This window comes from Amblyraja radiata, chromosome 12 (assembly GCF_010909765.2).
Source record: "Amblyraja radiata isolate CabotCenter1 chromosome 12, sAmbRad1.1.pri, whole genome shotgun sequence".
In the NCBI taxonomy this organism is placed as follows: Eukaryota; Metazoa; Chordata; class Chondrichthyes; order Rajiformes; family Rajidae; genus Amblyraja; species Amblyraja radiata.
Genome location: NC_045967.1, coordinates 41,527,852 through 41,548,007, shown reverse-complemented (window position 1 = coordinate 41,548,007; position 20,156 = coordinate 41,527,852). Strand labels below are relative to the sequence as shown.

Here is a 20,156-nt window from a genome sequence, read left to right as displayed (position 1 = left end):
CCAGCCATTCTTTCAGCATATGACAGTCCCGCCATCCCGGGAATTAACCTTGTAAAACTACGCTGCACTCCCTCAATAGCAAGAATGTCCTTCCTCAAATTAGGGGATCAAAACTGCACACAATACTCCAGGTATGGTCTCACTAGGGCTCTGTACAACTGCAGGACCTCTTTGCTCCTATACTCGACTCCTCTTGTTATAAAGGCCAACATGCCATTCGCTTTCTTCACTGCCTGCTGTACCTGCATGCTTACTTTCATAGACTGATGAACAAGGACCCCCAGATCCTGTTGTACTTCCCCTTTTCCCAACTTGACGGCATTTAGATAGTAATCTGCCTTCCTGTTTTTGATACCAAAGTGGATAATCTCACATTTATCCACATTAAACTTCATCTGCCATGCATCTGCCCACTCCCCCAGCCTGTCCAACTCACCCTGCATTCTCATAGCATCCTCCTCACAGTTCTCACTGCCACCTAGCTTTGTGTCATCTGCAAATTTGCTAATGTTACTTTGAATCCCTTCATCCAAATCATTGATGTATATTATAAATAGCTGCGGTCCCAGCACCGAGCCTTGCAGTACCCCACTAGTCACTGCTTGCCATTCTGAAAGGGACCCGTTAATCCCTACTCTTTGTTTCCTGTCTGCCAACCAATTTTCTATCCATGTCAGCACTCTACCCCCAATAACATGTGCCCTAATTTTGCCCACTAATCTCCTATGTGGGAACTTATCAAATGTTTTCTGAAAGTCCAGGTACACTACATCCACTGACTCTCCCTTGTCCATTTTCCTAGTTACATCCTCCAAAAATTCCAGAAGATTAGTCAAGCATGATTTCCCCTTTGTAAATCCATGCTGACTCGGACCGATCCTGTTACTGCTACCCAAATGTGCGGCTGTTTCATCTTTTATAATTGACTCCAGCATCTTCCCCATCACCGATGTCAAGCTAACTGGCCTATTATTCCCTGTTTTCTCTCTCCCGCCTTTCTTAAAAAGTGGGATAACATTAGCTACCCTCCAATCCACAGGAACTGATTTTGAGTCTATAGAACATTGGAAAATTATCACCAATGCATCCACGATTTTTAGAGCCACTTCCTTAAGTACCCTGGGATGCAGACCATCAGGCCCTGGGGATTTATCAGCCTTCAGTCCCATCAGTCTACCCAACACCATTTCCTGCCTAATGTGGCTTTCTTTATGTTCCTCCATCACCGCAGATCCTCTGGCCACTACTATATCAGGAAGATTGTTTGTGTCCTCCTTGGTGAAGACGGATCCAAAGTAACTGTTCAACTCATCTGCCATTTCCTTGTTCCCCATAATAAATTCACCTTTTTCGGTCTTCAAGGGTCCAACTTTGGTCTTAACTAATTCTTTCCTCTTCACATACCTAAAGAAGCTTTTACTATCCTGCTTTATATTCTTGGCTAGCTTACCTTCGTACCTCATCTTTTCTCCCGGTATTGTCTTTTTAGTTATCTTCTGTTGCTCTTTAAACATTACCCAATCCTCTTGCTTCCCGCTCATTTTTGCTACGTTGTACTTCCTCTTTTATTTTTATACTGTCCCTGACGTACCTTGTCAGCCACAGTCGCTCCTTGGAATCTTTCTTCCTCCTAGGAATGAACTGATCCTGCACCTTCTGTATTATTCCTCGAAATACCTGCTATTGTTGTTCCACTGTCATCCCTGCTAGGGTATCTTTCCAGTCAACTTTGGCCAGCTCCTCCTTCATGGCCCCATAGTCCCCTTTATTGAACTGTAACACTGACACCATCGATCTACTCTTCTCCCTCTCCAATTGTAGATTAAACCTGACCATATTATGGTCACTACCTCCTAATGGCTCCTTAACCTCAAGTTCCTTCATCAAATCCGTTCATTACATAACACTAAATCCAGAATTGCCTTCTCCCTGGTAGGCTCCAATACAAGCTGCTCTAAGAATCCATCACGAAGGCACTCTACAAAGTCCCTTTCTTGAGGTCCAGTACCAACGTGATTTCCCCAGTCTACCTGCATGTTAAAATCTCCGATAACAATCACAGCATTACCTTTGCTACGTGACAATTTTAACTCCTGATTCAACTAGCACCCTATGTCCAGGCTACTGTTTGAGGGCCTGTAGATAAGTCCCATTAGGGTATTTTTATCCTTACAATTCCTTAGTTCTATCCATACTGACTCCACATCTCCTGTTTCAATGTCACCCCTTACAAGAGACTGAATTTCATTCCTCACCAACAGAGCTACCCCACCCCCTCTGCCCACCTGTCTGTCTTTTCGATAGGAGGTATACCCTTGAATATTCAGTTCCCAGCTCTGGCCCTCTTGCAGCCATGTCTCTGTAATTCCCACATCATACTTGCCAATTGCTAACTGAGCCTCAAGCTCGTCCACTTTATTTCTTATACATCGCACATTCATATACAACACTTTGACCTCGGTATTCACGTCCCCCCTCGCACCGCTCGCAATTGGCCCTGACCGTACTCTTTTATCCCTTCTCGAACTTTCCTTCCCATTAATTTGAGAATCTTTTGTAATTTTTTCAGTACTCACTTCCCCTTCAACTCCATCTTTATACTCCCAATTTGTCAATCCCTCCCCCCCACTATTTAGTTTAAACCCACACGTGTAGCCCTAGCAAATCTGCCTGCCAGAATGTCAGTCCCCCTCCAGTTAAGGTGTAACCCGTCCCTTTTGTACAGGTCATCCCTACCCCAGAAGAGATCCCAGTGGTCTATAAATCTCAATCCTTGCTCCCTGCACCAGCCCCTCAGCCACACATTCAGATCCCCTATCGCCCTGTTCCTGTCCTCACTAGCACGAGATACTGGAAGCAATCCAGAGATAACCACCCTAGAAGTCCTGCTTTTCAGTCTTCTTCTTAACTCTCTGAACTCACTTTGGAGAACCTCCTTCCTCTCCTTCCCGATGTTGTTTGTGCCTACGTGCACAACTACAGTTGGCTGTTCACCTTCTCTCTCGAGGATGTTCTGAATTCGGCTCGTGACATCCTGAACCCTGACACCAGGGAGGCAACAGACCATCCTCGCGTCTCGTCTGCCGCCACTGAATCTCCTGTCTGCTCCTCGGACAATGAGGTCACCCACCACTATGGCTCTGCCCAACGTTGGTCTCGCTAGTCGAGTCCCATCTCTAGGATTGGAGCCACCGACATGTCCGCCGCTCGGACTGGAAACATTATCTCCCCTGACAGTTCCCAAGAGGGCGTACCTGTTTGCATTAGGCACAGCCACCTGGGTTTCCTGCACTCCACGGTTACCACCCTTTCTCTCAGTCACACACCTTCGTTCTTCCCGTATTCTCAGCGTGACAACCTCACTGTAGGTCCTGTCCAGGCAACTCTCGTTTTCCCGGATGGCCCTGATGTCATCCAGCCGCTTCTCCAGTGCCCCAACACGGTCCTTTAGGAGCTGAAGCTGGACGTTCTTTCCACAGTTGTAGCAGCCAGAGGCTGCATCCGTGTCCCTGGGCTCCCACATTCTGCAAGCATCCACCATCTCATCTGTCCTGTCATGTGTTTTCACAGCGTCCCGTCTACACAAGCTTTTCGCTTAGCCTCCTTTCCTCATCCTCGCCGAAGACTCTCAAGCCAAATACTCACACTTTACTCACAATGCCGCTCGCTTAGAGCAGCCTTGCTCATATTGACTGATAAATTGCCTAATTTACCAATTTACAAACCAAATTCCTCAGTTTTAAACAGTTTTTCCCCTGTGACTTACTCACCTTTCCCACGGGTTTCAGCCAATAAACTCTTCTCCCTGCTTCTCTTTGATAGCTGCTTGTCCAAGATCCACGTAAGCACTGGACAGATGCATGGCAGATGCAGTTTAGTGTGGATAAATGTGAGGTTCATCAGTCACTGAAAGTAAGCATGCAGGTGCAGCAGGCGGTGAAGAAAGCGAGTGGCATGTTGGCCTTCATAACAAGAGGAGTTGAGTATAGGAGTAAAGAGGTCCTTCTACAGATGTACAGGGCTCTAGTGAGACCACACCTGGAGTATTGTGTGCAGTTTTCGTCTCCACATTTGAAGAAGGACATTCTTGCTATTGAAGGAGTGCAGCGTAGATTCACATGGTTAATTCCAGGGATTCCGGGACTGTCTTATGTTGATAGAATGGAGCAGCTGGGCTTGTACACTCTGGAATTTAGAAGGATTCGGGGGGATCTCATTGAACCATATAAGATTATTAAAGGTTTGGATACGCTAGAGGCAGGAAACGTGTTTCCGATGTTGGGGGAGTCCAGAACCAGAGGCCACAGTTTAAGAATAAGGGGTAAGTCATTTACAACAGAGATGAGGAAATACTCTTTCACACAGAGAGTTGTGAGTCTGTGGAATTCTCTGCCTCGGAGGGCGGAGGAGGTCGGTTCTCTGGATACTTTGAAGAGAGAGGTAGATTGGGATCTTAAAGATAGTGGAGTCAGGGGATATGGGGAGAAGGCAGGAACGGGGTACTGATTGGGGATGATCAGCCATGATCACATTGAATGGCTGCTCGAAGGGCCGAATGGCCTACTCCTGCACCTATCGTCTATCCTAAATTCCAGTGAATACAATCCCAGTCGACATTCTTTCATCATTGTCCTATCAGGGACATATGACAATAAACTCACTTGGACTTGATGTCAGTCCCGCCATTCCGGGAACTAACCTCGTGAACCTACACTGCAATTTCTCAATAGCAAGAATTTATCAGGACGCTGCCTGGATTAGAAGGTATTAGCTATGATAAATTGCACACACTCGGATTATTTTCATCGGAGTATCAGTCTGAAGGATGACCTGATAAAAAACAAAATCTAAAATTATGGGAGGCATCTTTAGGGTAGACAGTCAGAACCATCTTCCCAGGTTAGAAATGTCAAAGAATAGAGGGATGGCTTTAAGGTCAGATGAAGATAGTTTTTACACAAAGAGTGATGAATGCCTGAAACGCACTCCCAGGGGTGGTATAAAAAGGGAAGATTGTGACATGTGGGAGGCTTTTAAATAGGCATATAAATATGCAGGGAATGGATGGATGTAGATCACTGAGAATATTAATTTAACAGCATCTTGTTCGACACAGTTATTGTGGGCTGAAGGGTCAGTTCCTGTGCTTGACTGTTCTGTTTCCTTTTATTCTTAAACAGGGTACATTTTTAAAAGGCACTGGTTGTTTAAATTAGTTCAGTAATCCTGTTTCCCTCTTTAAAAACGTTCATATGTGTTCTGTTAGCTCAGTGCGTACATTATTGGATCCAATACAAATTTCTTATGGTCCACAAACAGGCACATGCCCTCCCAGTATTTGCCGATTTCAGAGCATGATCCAATTTTCAGGCTAGTAATGAAGAGGAGTTTTATATTGTAAACCCATTTAAGGACCCTGTGAATGTTAAAGATCCAAAAGAGCTAAATCTTCAGGTTTTGTTTCACTAGGGAAATGAATAAACGACAAACTGAAGAACAGGCAGCCAAAACTTTTGAGAAAGCATTGAAGCTGGAGCAGGAATTTGGAGAATTCTTCACAGGTTGGTGTATTCCCTACAATATTATATATTTTGTTATCACTTGAAAGATTTAACAATCATTTTAATATATAGTTGAGTGGTAGGAAAACATACGAAAGGTGTGAGAAATTTAAACCAAATCCAAATTTCCACTTTACATTTTGGGTGAAACAGGAACCAAGCAAAGAGAAATGTTATCTGTAACTTGGAATTAATGGACCTCTTTTGCTCTAGAATGGATGGGGTATAAAGGGAGATCTACTTCCGTTCATCTTGCCAAAAATCAATGTAGCATCATCAACATTATTATGGTTGTCAAAAATTGCAGCAGGATCTCGATCTGTTGGGCAGGTGAGCTGAGGAATAGTTGATGACATTTAGGTGTGAAGTATTGCATTTTGGGAAGTCCAACATGGGCAGGACATACACAGTGAATGGTAGCGCTCTGGGGGGTGTTGTAGAGCAGAGAGATCTAGGAGTACAGGTACATAGTTTCTTAAATGTGGCGTCGCAGGTAGATAGGGTGGTCAAAAAGACCTTTGGCACTTTGGCCTTCATCAGAGTATTGAGTATAGAAGTTGGGGGGGTCATGTTGTGTAAGATGTTGGCGAGGCCACATTTAGAGTATTGTGTTCAGTTTTGGGCACCATGGAAGTATGTTACAGGAAATATGTTTTCAAGCTGGAATAGGCGCAGAGAAGATGATGGCTCCAGGATTCAAGGGCATGAGCTATAACGAGAGGTTGAACAGGCTAGGACTCTATTCCTTGGGAGCACAGTAGGGTGAGGGGTGATCTATTGAAGTGTACAAAATCATGAGAGGAATAGATCGGGTAAACATACAGCATCTCTTGCCCAGGGGAATCGAGAACCAAAGAACATAGGTTTAAGATGAGAGGTGAAAAATGTAATAGGGGTAACCTTTTTTACACAAAAGGTGATGAATATATGGAATGAGCTGCTGGAGGAGGTAGTTGAGGCAGATACTATCGCAGCATTTAAGAACATTTAGTTACATGGATACGATAGGTTTAAGGCAGTGGTTCTTAACCTTTTTGGCCCCACGACCCCATCAGACATTCTTGGTCAGAACCGTGACCCGCGAAACAAAAATTGAAATAAAACCAGCCCGATTTATTAAAACATGTCTGCCAATGCTCAGTCAATGGGATGGCTGAAATTGCTTCGCTGCCATCAGGCGATCAAAACGAGGAGGAATGCTCGACAGGCAGCACCTCATGTCAGTGTTGATCACAAACCTATTGCGTGCTTTCGTTTTCAGAGTTACCATGGTTGAGAATCCAGCCTCACAGCGATAGGTTGAGGGGGACTGGGCCAATAGGGTCAGAGCCCTCTTCAAAAGATCAGGACAGTCCTTCACTTTCAACCAAAATGTGGCAAGATCTTGTTCCATGAAATCACTCTTGGATCTGCGCATCTTCACAAATTCGGTAAAATTCAACCTTCGCAGCCACGTCAGTATTGCTGATAGCACCGTCTTCAACGGAAAAGTGTCGGACGATCCATTCATCACGAGAGCGGTCGTCCAGTCCGGGGAAGTAACATTCGATGGCTTCGCTAACTGCCAGAAGGTGGGTTGTGATCTCCTCGTGGAAGTGGCATTCAGCATCTGGCGTAGCATCCAGGAGAGTAGTCATCTGAGGGAAGATAGTCATGTCACCATCCTGGACTCTTCTCTGGTAAAGATCTTCCCAGGAATCTTCCTCCTGATTGCTGCCACTTTGTCACGAGCCGTGTGTAGCATTGGGAGGTTTCCTTGAAGTGACAGTTTCAAGGAATTCACCTCGGTGAAAAAGTCAGCCAAGTAGCAACCTTCATCACGAACAATTCATCCTGCATCTTTGCATGAAGCTGATTCTCCTTCTGAACAGCGCTATTTCCTCTCGAAGTTGAATCACACAATTGATAACTTTATCATGCGAAAGCCATTACACCTGTGTGGAATATCAGAACAGTGAAATCGGTGCCCATTTCTTCACACATCGCTCTGAAGATTCTTGAGTTTGTTGCGCTCCCTCGGATGTGGTTCACAATCTTCACCACATCTGAAAGCACTTCTGGAAGATCAGGAGGGAGAGTCTTCATTGCTAAAGCATGGCGATGTATCATGCAGTGGGTAAAGGAGACATGGGGAGTGACATCCTTCACGAAAGCTTTGAGGCCAGATCTGCTTCCGACCATGGAAGGTGCCCCATCTGGACACACCCCGACAAGTCGTTCCCAGTTAAGCTCATGTTTGATGAGGGCGATCAGCATTCTGAACAAATCTTCTACCCGAGTGGTAGTGGCCAATGACTCCGAGAACAGGTACTCCTCCTTCATGGCTTCTCCGTCGAGGTAACGAACGTAGACTAGCAGTTGGGAGCATGAGGCAAGATCTGTTGACTCGTCCAGTTGCAGTGAATACACTGGACTGCTCTTCACAGTGCTCACTACTTGCAGCAGAATATCATTACTCATAATCGAGATTCGACTTTTGACTGTGTCATCCGAAAGGGATATCTCCCTGAACTTGTATGACTGCTGTTCCCCCAGAACCAACTTAGCTGCTTCGAGAAGGCATGGCTTGATAAGCTCTTCACCGATGGTGTGAGGTTTCTTAGTCTGTGCGATTTGATAAGCAATCCGGTATGAAACCTCCAGCGCTGCTTCATTTTGACCAGCGCAGTGACCTGTCGAATCGATGCGGGAACCCTTGAGTGCAGCTTTTTGTTTTTCCATGCCCTTCCCCGCCCGGTCGCTGTGACAACTCCAAATGGATCTTCAGTTTGCTGGGCTTCATGCACTCGTGGCTCAAAACCGTGGCACTGATAACACATTGCGGCTTGACCATGAATTTTTGAACAATGCTTGTGAAGCCGAACTTGAGAAATGCTTCACTATACGTGCGCTTCTTGGCAGACACGGTTCGTGTGCATATAAGTACACACATACGCGAAGAAAATACTGTGTGTGGTATGTACCTTTGTTAGGTTCCTAAAAATGGGCTCAACAAATTGATATGTTATTTATAACCCCCTTCATGACCCCCGGAAAAACCACAAACGACCCCCATGGGGATCACAACCCCCAGGTTAAGAACCGCTGGTTTAGGGCCTGTTTCCACACTGTATTAATCTAACAAATATAGTAGTAGGCTTCACAATCCATTAAGAATATTGAGGTAATAGAGGAGATATATACCTGAATAACTTTGGTTGTCAGTTTTGAGCTCAGCGATTACACAAAGCAGCAGCGGGACAATTTAAAAAGGAGCCAACATGTTCAGCATGAACATTGTGGTCCAAAGGACCTTTTCCTGTGCTGCACTATTCTATGAAATATTAAAACTTGGGAAAATTGAATTGTTTCGATTATAGAGGATAACAAGTAATTTTATGTTGTTTAAAATTAGGAAGGAACGACACAAACTAGACAGGAACAATTTTTGTCATGCTTGAATGATCAAGAGCAATGGTGCATAGATTTAAGGTTGAATTGAATTAAGTTAAGACTTTACAAGTTGTCAAGATTTAGGGTAGAGGGCAGTTGAAATAAAACTAAGGCTACTATCGCTGTGGAAGAATAAATACCAAAGTGTCTTTTCTGACTGAATGGCCTATTTCAGTTTAGTTTTTGCCTGGCATTTCTATTGTTCATCGTTTCATTTAATTCTGTTTCTTGGTTCAGTTGAGTTGTTCGATCATTCCTGATACTTCCTGTCTGCATGAATTTGTATTTCCCCCACCCCCTGTATCCTGTTCATACATTTCTTGCTGTTTATTTTTGCAGCTAACATTTTTGCTGACATTAGTATTTTACATTTTATACAGTTGTACTTTTTGTTTTCCACAGCTATTGTACACGGAGATTCATTAGAGGAGATATATAACAAAATTAAGCAGGTCATTGAAGAACAGTCTGGTCCCTACATCTGGATTCCTTCATCTGAAAAACTCTAAGCATGCCCTAATGTTTAGAGAGAAGATGTTGTGGGGGAAAAGTACCCCCTTTTAAGATATGTTGCATATCAAGTTTTATCTTTCTCATTATGTTATTATGAATCCTCACCGTCGCTGTGGCTGTTTCCATACTGCATGGTTTTATGGAATTCCATCAACGACATGGAAATGCACACCTGAGTATTTTAAAGAACATCTTCAGGAAAGGGGACCAGGATTGCATTGACTTTGTATGTTTGTATTCACCTGAAGATCAGCTACGAAAGTTTCATATGGACTAAGTAGTGGTTTTAAGGAACCAGTGTTCACAGGGTTATCAGTACAAATCCTTAAAAATGATCTTTCTGAAATTTCCTAATGGAGATGGGTTTGAAAGGAGAAAAGAAAACCACTCTACTCCTCGGTGATAACATATAGCAGTGCTTTTAAAGACACACATTGTATACAATTCCTCATCCTGGAGGAGGAGGAAGAGAATGAAAACTAGAATTTAAATCATTGTGGTACTTTAGATGAAAATATAAAGTGATAATTTTCAACATATTAAATTGCACATTGTTTTACACATCAAACCATGGTTGTCTGCATGGACATGTTACTTTTTTTTTGCTGTTTTTTAAAAAAGTGATTTGAGTAAAAGCTGACCGATGATAAAGAAAATGTAAGTTGCTCTGACTGCTGTTCTCAAATGGCTTTGTACGAATGAAATAGTGGAAATGTATTGTGTCTTTGTCCGAAATGCCCTTTTGTAAAATCAATTGGATTTAATTTGAATTTGTGGTCGTGAGGAAATCTACTATATCATTACCCAACAAAAAATAACTACAAATCTGATCTAACTTTTCTGTCAATACATAATGTAAGTACTTAGTTATTTTAATGTATTTATATACAATTGTTGCACAAAGTAAGGGAACCAAGATAAATCATCTGCTTTGAGGTTCTCCCAAATAAAAGTAGAATGACCTAATAGAAACTCTGTGTAAACAACTGAGCCAGTTGTTTTACCTAAAAAGCATGAAGGACAGATAGTTTGGCTTTGTCAAAGGTAGTTTTAGATTTTTTTTGGAACTGGTATCTAAATTGGGCAGACCGAGTGCATTCTTTTTAAAGCACTCTGCCTATTTTTACTCAGAGTTTTGGTATTTTATTGGGGGTGGGATGTAAGCAGGGGACAAATAACAAGGTTATTAGAAATGATATTGATGTATGAAATGCAAGGTGTAATTTTTGAAATATGTGCCAATCCCTTGAATAAGGTGCATCTTTGGGTAGGGCGATCATTTTAAATAGAAAAGCAAGTATGAGAGTTCAGAGAGCTCTGGCTGTCACACCTCCCCTTGCAATAGGTTAGTTAGTTTATCCATCTTTGGAGCATATGACTGACACCTATCTATCACTGACATTGGTTTTAAATTTAAACACATTATCATTTTGCAATCCATAAGATATCAACCTTGCATGTAAACTCAATTATTTATACATTTCTAGTGTAAATAAAACTGAAACTTTGATCAACAAAGTAATCATTAGATATCCCCAGAAGATGACTGTGTTAACACGAAAGTGCAGTTATTCCAGGCCATTTATGTGGACTACTGTTTTATGTTCAACTGTTGTTACCTATAATGTAAAATTTATTTTCTAATGGTAATTGCAACAGTTCACACAGCAACAAATGGATAGATAGATAGATAGAAAGCATTGCTAAATTGACAGAGATGAAGCCTTAGTGGCTTCTATTTTATTTCGTCCAACTTCATATAATGACAGGCTTAGACCAATGTGCAGTAAATAATTCATAGTTTTGGGCAGAAAGGGAGATCAAGTGCCTATGTTGTAACACAGAAGGACATTCTGCATTGGATTCATTTCCCCTCTTCCCTGTGCCACAGGAATAGTTTTCAAATGTTCCACTTTTGTGGTAGGGTTTTGCTTCCTTCCAGATCTGCAAATAACAGGCTATGAAGTTTTATTTTTAATTAAACATTTTTAATTCTCAGGGGTTTCAGTGAAGTAACTTTGATAATTGGCCTAAACCATGTTCATTAGACTGGGGCTTGTATGCCTGTCTAACTAGGCAGCGTTATTGTATATAGTAATAGGAATGACATAAGACTGGAATGTTGACTTGCATGCAGTGGAAGGATACTTACCATTATACAGCAGGTGGACGCCTATCCAATTTCCTATTTTTCTGATAGGGTGAATATTTCACTTCCCTCACAAAATGTCCAAAGTATATCAGCAACTAAGCAGTATCATTTAAATAGATTACTATTTTGGTCTATTACCCCTAGATTTCTACACTGTTATATTCACACTTTCACAGTTGACAATTACCGTACACAATATTATTAAGTGATTATCAATTGCCAATTGGGCAAAATTAAAGATGCTCTTAGTAAAATTAACAAATATACTTAAGACCAATGTGGCAGACCTCAGAGAAGTGTTATGCAATTTGTCAAATGGAAACATCCAAAAGGTTTAATGTTGCAATGTGAGTTCTGAATTTAGAACTTTTGTTTTACACTGAGAGAAAGTTGATTTAAAATAAGCTCATTAGTCTTTTTTTATTGGACTTCCTTTGATTTTGCTTAGTTATCCCAATTCATTTTTTAATTTTTAATTTTGATATCTGCATTGTCATTTTATTTTAAAATAATTGTGGCCTATGTTCATTTATGAAGAACATGTTTAAAAATTATTTTGCCACATTAAAACAATTAAATGTTTCATTTCACTAGTTGTCCTCAGTGCCATAAGTCCCACATTATCATTTTTCTGCATATTACAGGCCAGGCTGTGGAAGTTCCTGTGGTGACTTCTATTTGGCAAGACATTTTGATCTACAAATTGTCTACAATGTAATAGTTACTGAAGTTAGTGGTATTTGCCTCTTCTGCTCCTTTAATATCCAAATGTTAATTCTACAGTCGGGTTTGTTATGCGAAAACTAAGTCCTTGAAGTTGCACTGTGTTTAAGGTCCTTTAAATTACTTTATCCATTGTTTTAAAAAGTGAGATAGTATGATTTCCAAGGTAAAATGTGCTGTGTACCTGCTGTGCTGTTCCAGTTGATTATTGTGCAGTTATATGTATTTGAAATCAGCCTGCACAACGTAGTCCAAGGTGGCAATTGTGATTTTAGGTGGGGAATACTCAAAAAAAGTTATAAAGTTTAAAAAATGTAAGTTTAAATCTAAACTTTAGTATAATTAGAGGGCTAACCATCTGCAATTTATTTTTCTTATTCACTATTTGCAGTACATGGTATCAGGTTGAAAGAAAAATTCTGGCCTTTAAAACAGGATATCTTTTTCAGTTAGTATTTCCAATTCTGCCCAATTTCATAACAAAATGAATATACGATAAACTGAGACAAAAATGTTTTCTATCTGAAGTTATGAAGCTGGACATCTTTTATGTGCACCATACAGTAAAGTACAAGCTGCAGAATATTTTAGTAGGTTTGAAACGGCATTCAGAATGGGTGCTAAATTGTTTTAACTGATGTTTACGCATGATTGCAATTTTTTTTTTTAAATGGAGAATCTTTATCATTTATCAAGACCTACTTACTACATTGGCGAATTACAAATAAACAATTTCCATAGTCTGTAGCTATTAGAAAGATACTAGAGATTTCATCCCTGCTCTATAGTTTTTGCCAGCTAACAATGTGTTACAATTGCTACAAAGGGCTAAATTCTGCATTATCAATGCATTGTCAGAGAAGGAGAATTTGAAAAAATGTAGCCATTTGAACTCTTAACAGTGAAATACTTAGGAATATTAATCTGATGTTTGCACTTTGTCACTAAATAACAATTCTCTTCTGCTATGCTCTGTGTGCAGAAATGATGTAATTTAAGGTTGGAATTGGGAGGAAATATTGCACAGGGAATGTTACTAGTATAATCTAGGCATAATAAATTCACATGGGCATAAAGTGAGCAGGCAAACTTGGTCAAGGCTATCATGCTACTGGGAAAAGTACTGAATATAATGTGCAGGTGAGATCACTGAATCACCAAGAGTATGAACGTACTATGTGGGCAAACAGCATCTATTAGTAACAACTCTTCTTCGTAACTGTGATGTATTACTTACCTTTAGTCCCTGATGTAATGAAAATTCACGTGGTATCCAGGTGGAATCACATCTTTAGCTTTATTGGAATATGAACAGAAAAATTAATACTCAAATGGATTAGTGTGTTACACATGCATATTTTTGAAAGTGTTGATTGATCTGCAGGAGCCTTCCCTGCTGATCATTCAATACACATACTCTTGATCTGACTGGCAATCTGAAGCACAGCTCAATTAAATTTGTTGGTGTGGGATCATTTTACTGATGTTCATTTTATGCCCTGCAAAATAAAAGCTGCCCAAAAGAAAACTGCAGCTTTGGGTTTCTGTCCCTTGGGTCATAAATGTTGTATATTCTGTTTAAGAAAATATAGCTGTTGTTGGGGATTTTCAGTAGTAAATAGTAATGAAGCCATTCTTTCTCTCAGCTCTGCAGTTGTATGCGAATGGTTGGAAAGTTTTTTTACAAAAAAAATCTCCAATTTGGAATTGGTTCTGTAATCCAGGAATTATGATGAGAAGTCTCCTGGCTACAACCGTAGAAGAGTTTTTATAAACCCTTTAATGCATAACAATCCCTGATTACATGTGTGAAATAACTTTAGGGTTCCAAATATTGGAATAATGGCAAATTGAAAGGAATAATGTTTTATTCTAGATTATTTAAAAATAATATAGGCTATAAAAATAAAACCTGTTTACTTTAATTAAAATCAAATTAAATTGTGGTTGTCTCTAATTTCAAAGCCACCCCCAAGATTACTGAATCAAGTTTTACCTGTTATTATTTACACAAATAGGTTTGTTCTTTCCTTATTGCTGTCCAACCTACCTAAATCACAATCAATCATGCAGAATAACCGGTAACCTCCATCAGCAGTAGTGCTCAGTCCCTTACCTTTTTGCTGCTGCCAATGTATTTGTTAGTGTCACATGGACCTTCATTCCAAATTCATTGTCTGAATGTTTCAATTTTGTGAATTATGAACGTATGGATAGTACTATTTCTGTTCCCTCGTGGTATATAAAGCCAAAAACATTTTGACTGAATGATAAAACTCACTCATCGACAAAAATATTGGTAGGAAGTTCCACAATGCAGAAATGAGAACATGTTTTTTAAAAAGGTAAAATGTCATTCATCCACATTGAGTTGCTTGATTGGAGACATTGGACAAGGTCAAAACTGGTCTGTAATAACTTCCCATGATTAAACGGCCTCATGCGAAATAGCAGAGGTTCAGGTTGGGCCAATGCAACATTTGTAAGGTATCTGTGTCTCATCAGAAATTAGTATATTTGACAGAGAAATCTGGAAAAAGAAACAACACAATCTATATAACGTGTGTCGATCAATGACTTCCCATACAGCCATTTTGACCACCCATCTCATATCAGTGAAATTTAAATGCATTTATATAATGCCTTTAACTTAAAAGCCCCAACGCTTCATAGGGGTGTTAGCAGATAATATCCAACACTGTGTAGGTGCGGCAAGTGATGAAGAGGGTCCAACACAGGTACTGACATCCCCACATAATAGGAGCTGCCTCAGGCAGGCAGCATCGTCAAAGATACACACCACCTTGGGCCATGCTCTCAATTCGCTCCAACCATCGGGAAGATGGTACAGGAGCCTGAAAACCATGAACACAAGATTCAATAATAGCATCTTCCCAACAAGCATCAAACTGTTTAACACCACACAACACTGACCTCAGCAACTATGGAGTTCTATGGACTGTGTCTCTGGTTGTACTATAGAATTCGGCTTTCTTGCACTAGCATTACGGTTATTAATTGATTGCTTTTATTTCTTATATTTATTTATGTGTATTGTGTTTATAGGCCTATTAAGCTGCTGCAAGTAAGAATTTCATTGTTCCATTGTCAGTAGATATAACAATTAAATACTCTCAACTTTTTTTACACATGCCGAAAATGCTCAGCTTTATACATTTACTCATCAGACTTCATTCCTTGACCATCTCTACAGGTGCTATCAAATTTTTTGCAGATAAGTTAAATAACAAAAAATAAATCAGTGTTTGCAATCCTGTGGCTATCTAGTCCCAAAGGTTGGACATGAACTACCTCATGGCTGGGTTTATTTTGCATATAATTGAACTAAATTCTGTGTTGCAGAAAGAAAAACTCAGCATTATCCAGAAAGGTGTTCCACCATTTCATACCAACTTGGCCATTTTGCATTGTAACTTTCATCCATGGTCAAACTGGGTTATCCTTTGAGAAAGCATTTCAAAAACCATCTTAGCCATATTTTACTAAACTACTCACCATATTAAATCTCAGTGTGCCATTATACTCATTATACTATACAACCTACAGTGAACAGCTCAAAACACTGTTGGTATGCCTGTACCAACAATTACTTTGCAGATGTAAGATCGGCCTTCCTGAGAGTGAATCCACAGAAAACCCCAGTCTGCATCATCAGGACCTGTGCGGACCAACGCGCAGAGTTATTCACAGACATTTTTAACCTTTCACTACCACATTCCGAGGTCCCAACCTGCTTTAAGAAGACCACCATCATCCCAGTGCCACAGAAAAGCAGACTAGTGTGCCTAAATAACCACCATCCAGCGGCTCTGACATCCAGCATGATGAAGTACTTTGAGACACTGGTGATGATGCATATTAACTCATGACACTCATGAGTTAATGACAGCCCTGATCCATTGCAGTTTGCTTACCATCACAACAAATCCACAGCAGACGCCCTAGAACACCTAGATAACAAGAACAAGGACGTCAGACTCCTAATTATCAACTACAGTTCCTCCATAATGTTTGGGACAAAGACCCATCATTTATTTATTTGCCTCTGTACTCCACAATTTGAGATCTATAATAGAAAAAAAATCACGTGGTTAAAGTGCACATTGTCAGATTTTAATAAAGGCCACTTTTATACATTTTGGTTTCACCATGTAGAAATTACAGCTGTGTTTATACATAATCCCCCCATTTCAGGGCACCATAATGTTTGGGACACATGGCTTCACGGGTGTTTGTAATTGCTCAGGTGTGTTTAATTGCCTCCTTAATGCAAGTATAAGAAAGCTCTCAGCACCTAGTCTTTCCTCCAGTCTTTCCATCACCTTTGGAAACTTGTATTGCTGTTTATCAACATGAGGACCAAAGTTGTGCCAATGAAGTGAAAGAAGCCATTATGAGACTGAGAAACAAGAATAAAACTTTTAGAGACATCAACCAAACCTTCGGCTTACCAAAATCAATTGTTTGGAACATCATTAAGAAGAAAGAAAGCACCAGTCAGCTTATTAATCACAAAGGGACTGGCTGGCCAATGAAGACACCCATAGCTGATGACAGAAGAATTCTCTCTATAATAAAGAAAAATCCCCAAACACCTGTCTGACAAATCGGAAACACTCTTCAGGAGTCAGGTGTGGATTTGTCAATGGCCACTGTCCGCAGAAGACTTCATGAACAGAAATACAGAGGATACACTGCAAGATGCAAACCACTGGTTAGCCACAAAATTAGGATGGCCCGGTTACAGTTTGCCAATAAAAGAGCAACCACAGTTCTGGAAAAATGTCTTGTGGACTATTGAAACGAACATTAACATATCAGAATGATGGCAAGAGCAAAGTATGGAGGAGAGACGGAACTGCCCACGATCCAAAACATACCACCTCATCTGTGAAGCACGGTGGTGGGGGTGTTATGGCCTGGGCATGTATGGCTGCTGAAGGAACTGGCTCACTTATCTTCATTGATGATACATCTGCTGATGGTTGTAGCATAATGAATTCTGAAGTGTATAGACACATCCTATTTGCTCAAATTCAAACAAATGCCTCAAAACTCATTGGCTGGCGGTTCATTCTACAGCTAGACAATGATCCCAAACATACTGCTAAAGCAACAAAGGAGTTTTTCAAGAGTGGCCAAATCAATCACCCGATCTGAACCCAATTGAGCATGCCTTTTATAAGCTGAAGAGAAAACTGAAGGAGACTAGCCCCCAAAACAAGCATAAGTTAAAGATGGCTGCAATACAGGCCTGACAGAGCATCACTAGAGAAGCCACCCAGGAACTGGTGATGTCCATGAATCGCAGACTTCAGGCAATCATTGCATACAAAGGATATGCAACAAAATACTAAACATGACTACTTTCATTTACATGACATTGCTGTGTCCCAAACATTATGGTGCCCTGAAATGGGGGAGGGGGGGGGGGGGGGGCTATGTATAAACACTGCTGTAATTTCTACATGGTGAAACCAAAATGTATAAAAATGGCCTTTATTAAAATCTGACAATGCACTTTAACCACAAGTGATTTTTTTCTATTACAAATCTCAAATTGTGGAGTACAGAGGTAAATAAATAAATGATGGGTCTTTATCCCAAACATTATGGAGGGCACTGTTATAACTCTGCCTTCAACACCATAATTTCATCCAAACATCTCCAAACTCCTATACCTTAGAGTCAGCAGTGTCCTCCACTACTGGTTCCTCGACTTTCCAATTCACAGTCTAGAATCCCAGAAGATAGGTGACACCACCTCATCCACAATAATTCCCCACACTGGTGCCCTGTAAGGAGGTGTTCTCAGTCCTCTACCATACTCCCTATACACTCATGACTGTGTGACCAAATTTGGCTCTAATTTAATCTACAAGTTTACAGATGATACCACTGGTGGGTTGAATCACAACAAATGATAAGGTAAACAACTTAGTGCCATGGTGTCAGGACATTAACATCTCCCTCAGTAAGACGAATGAGCTAATTCACAACTTCAGGAAGCATGGTGGAGTACATGCCAAAGTCAGCATTAATAGTGCAGAAATAGAAAAAGTTGAGAGCTTTACGTTCCTTGGTACCAACGATCAGATGTGAACTAGCCATACTGAATTGAGACAAGAAAGCACACAAACATCTCTTTTTCCTCGGGAGACAGGAAATTTGGCATGACTTACAAAATGTCTAAAATGCACCATAGAAAGCAATCTGTGTGCTTAGGGTCATTGTCCTGTTGGAAGGTGAACCTCTGCCCCAGTCCGAGGTCCAGAATGCTCTGGAGAAAGTTTTCATCAAGGATCTCTCTGCACTTTGCTCCGTTCATCTTTCCCTCGATCCTAACTAGTCTCCCAGTTCCTGCCGCTGAAAAACATCCCCACAGCATGATGCTGCCACCACCATGCTTCATCGTAGGTATGGTATTGGCCAGGTGATGAGCGGTGCCTGGTTTCCTGCAGACGTGACACCTGGCATTCAGGCAAGTCTTGGTTTCATTCAATCTTGTGATTCAATCAGACCAGAGAATCTTGTTTCCCATGCCTTTTGGCAAACTCCAAGCGGGCTGTCATGTGCCTTCCGTCAGGCCACTCTACCATAAAGGCCTGATTGGTGGAATGCTGCAGATATAGTTGTCCTTCTGGAAGGTTCTCCCATCTCCACAGAGGAACTCTGTAGCTCTGTAAGAGTGACAATCGGGTCTTGGTCACCTCCCTGACCAAGGCCCTTCTCCCCCGATTGCTCAGTTTGGCCGGGCATCCCGCTCTATGTAGAGTCCTGGTGGTTCCGAAGTTCTTCCATTTAATAATGACGGAGGCCACTGTGCTCTTCGGGACCTGCAATGCTGCAGAAATTGTTCTATACCCTTCCCCAGATCTGTTTCTCGACACAAACCTGTTTCGGAGGTCTAAGGACAATTCCTTCGTCTTCATGGCTTGGTTTTTGCTCTGACATGCAATGTCAACCGTGGGACCTTATATAGACAGGTGTGTGCCTTTCCAAATCATGTCCAATCAATTTAATTTACGACTGGTGGACTCCAATCAAGTTGTAGAAACATCTCAAGGATAATCAATGGAAACAGGATGAACCTAAGCACAATTTTGAGTGTCATTGCAAAGGGTCTGAATACTTATGTAAATGTGATATTTCCGTTATTTATTTTTAATTATTTTGCAAAAAATTTTAAACACCTGTTTTCACTTCTTCATTCTGGAGTATTGTGTGTAGATAATTTAAAATATGAATTTAATCCATTTTAAAATAAGGTTGTAACGTAACAGAATGTGGAAAAAGTGAAGGGGTCTGAATACTTTCTGAATGCATGTATCTCTGCCCGAGACGGCAAGAAATTGCGGAAAGTTGTGGATGTAGTTCAGTCCATCACATAAACCAGAATTCCCACCATTGATGCCATCTATACTTCACACTGTCTCGGGGAAGCAGCCAACATAATCAAAGATTTTTCTCACCTCAGTCATTCCTTCTTTTCCCTGCTCCCATCAGACAGAACATACAAAAGCATGAAAGTGCGCACCAGCAGACACCATCAGACTTTTTCCCCTCTTATCAGGTATCTGAATGGTCCTTCAATATAGAAAAACAACTAACTGCAGATGCTGGTTTACAAAAAAAAGACACAAAGTGCTGGAGTAACGTTTGGGTAGAGCCCAATTCTCCTCTGCCTCACTGCGGACATTGGACTTTGTCTCTGGAACTGTTGCGCTGTAATGCTGATATTCTGCACAGTTTCT

General features: G+C 40.9%; 1 protein-coding gene across 9 annotated transcripts in view; it reads left to right on the top strand.

The window, feature by feature from the left end:
* Positions 1–14,000, top strand: part of dlg3 (discs large MAGUK scaffold protein 3) — a 418,354-nt gene extending 404,354 nt beyond the window's left edge. For 5 of the 9 annotated variants that reach the window (XM_033030629.1, XM_033030632.1, XM_033030628.1 and 2 more), the window contains 2 exons: positions 5,470–5,561; positions 9,396–14,000. In XM_033030629.1, coding sequence (XP_032886520.1) covers positions 5,470–5,561; positions 9,396–9,502 — 199 coding nt within the window. In that variant the 3' untranslated portion in view covers positions 9,503–14,000. The remainder of the gene's footprint in view (positions 1–5,469; positions 5,562–9,395) is intronic. The other 4 variants (XM_033030627.1, XM_033030625.1, XM_033030624.1 and 1 more) reach the window with 1 other exon arrangement.
* Positions 14,001–20,156: the final 6,156 nt, after the last annotated feature.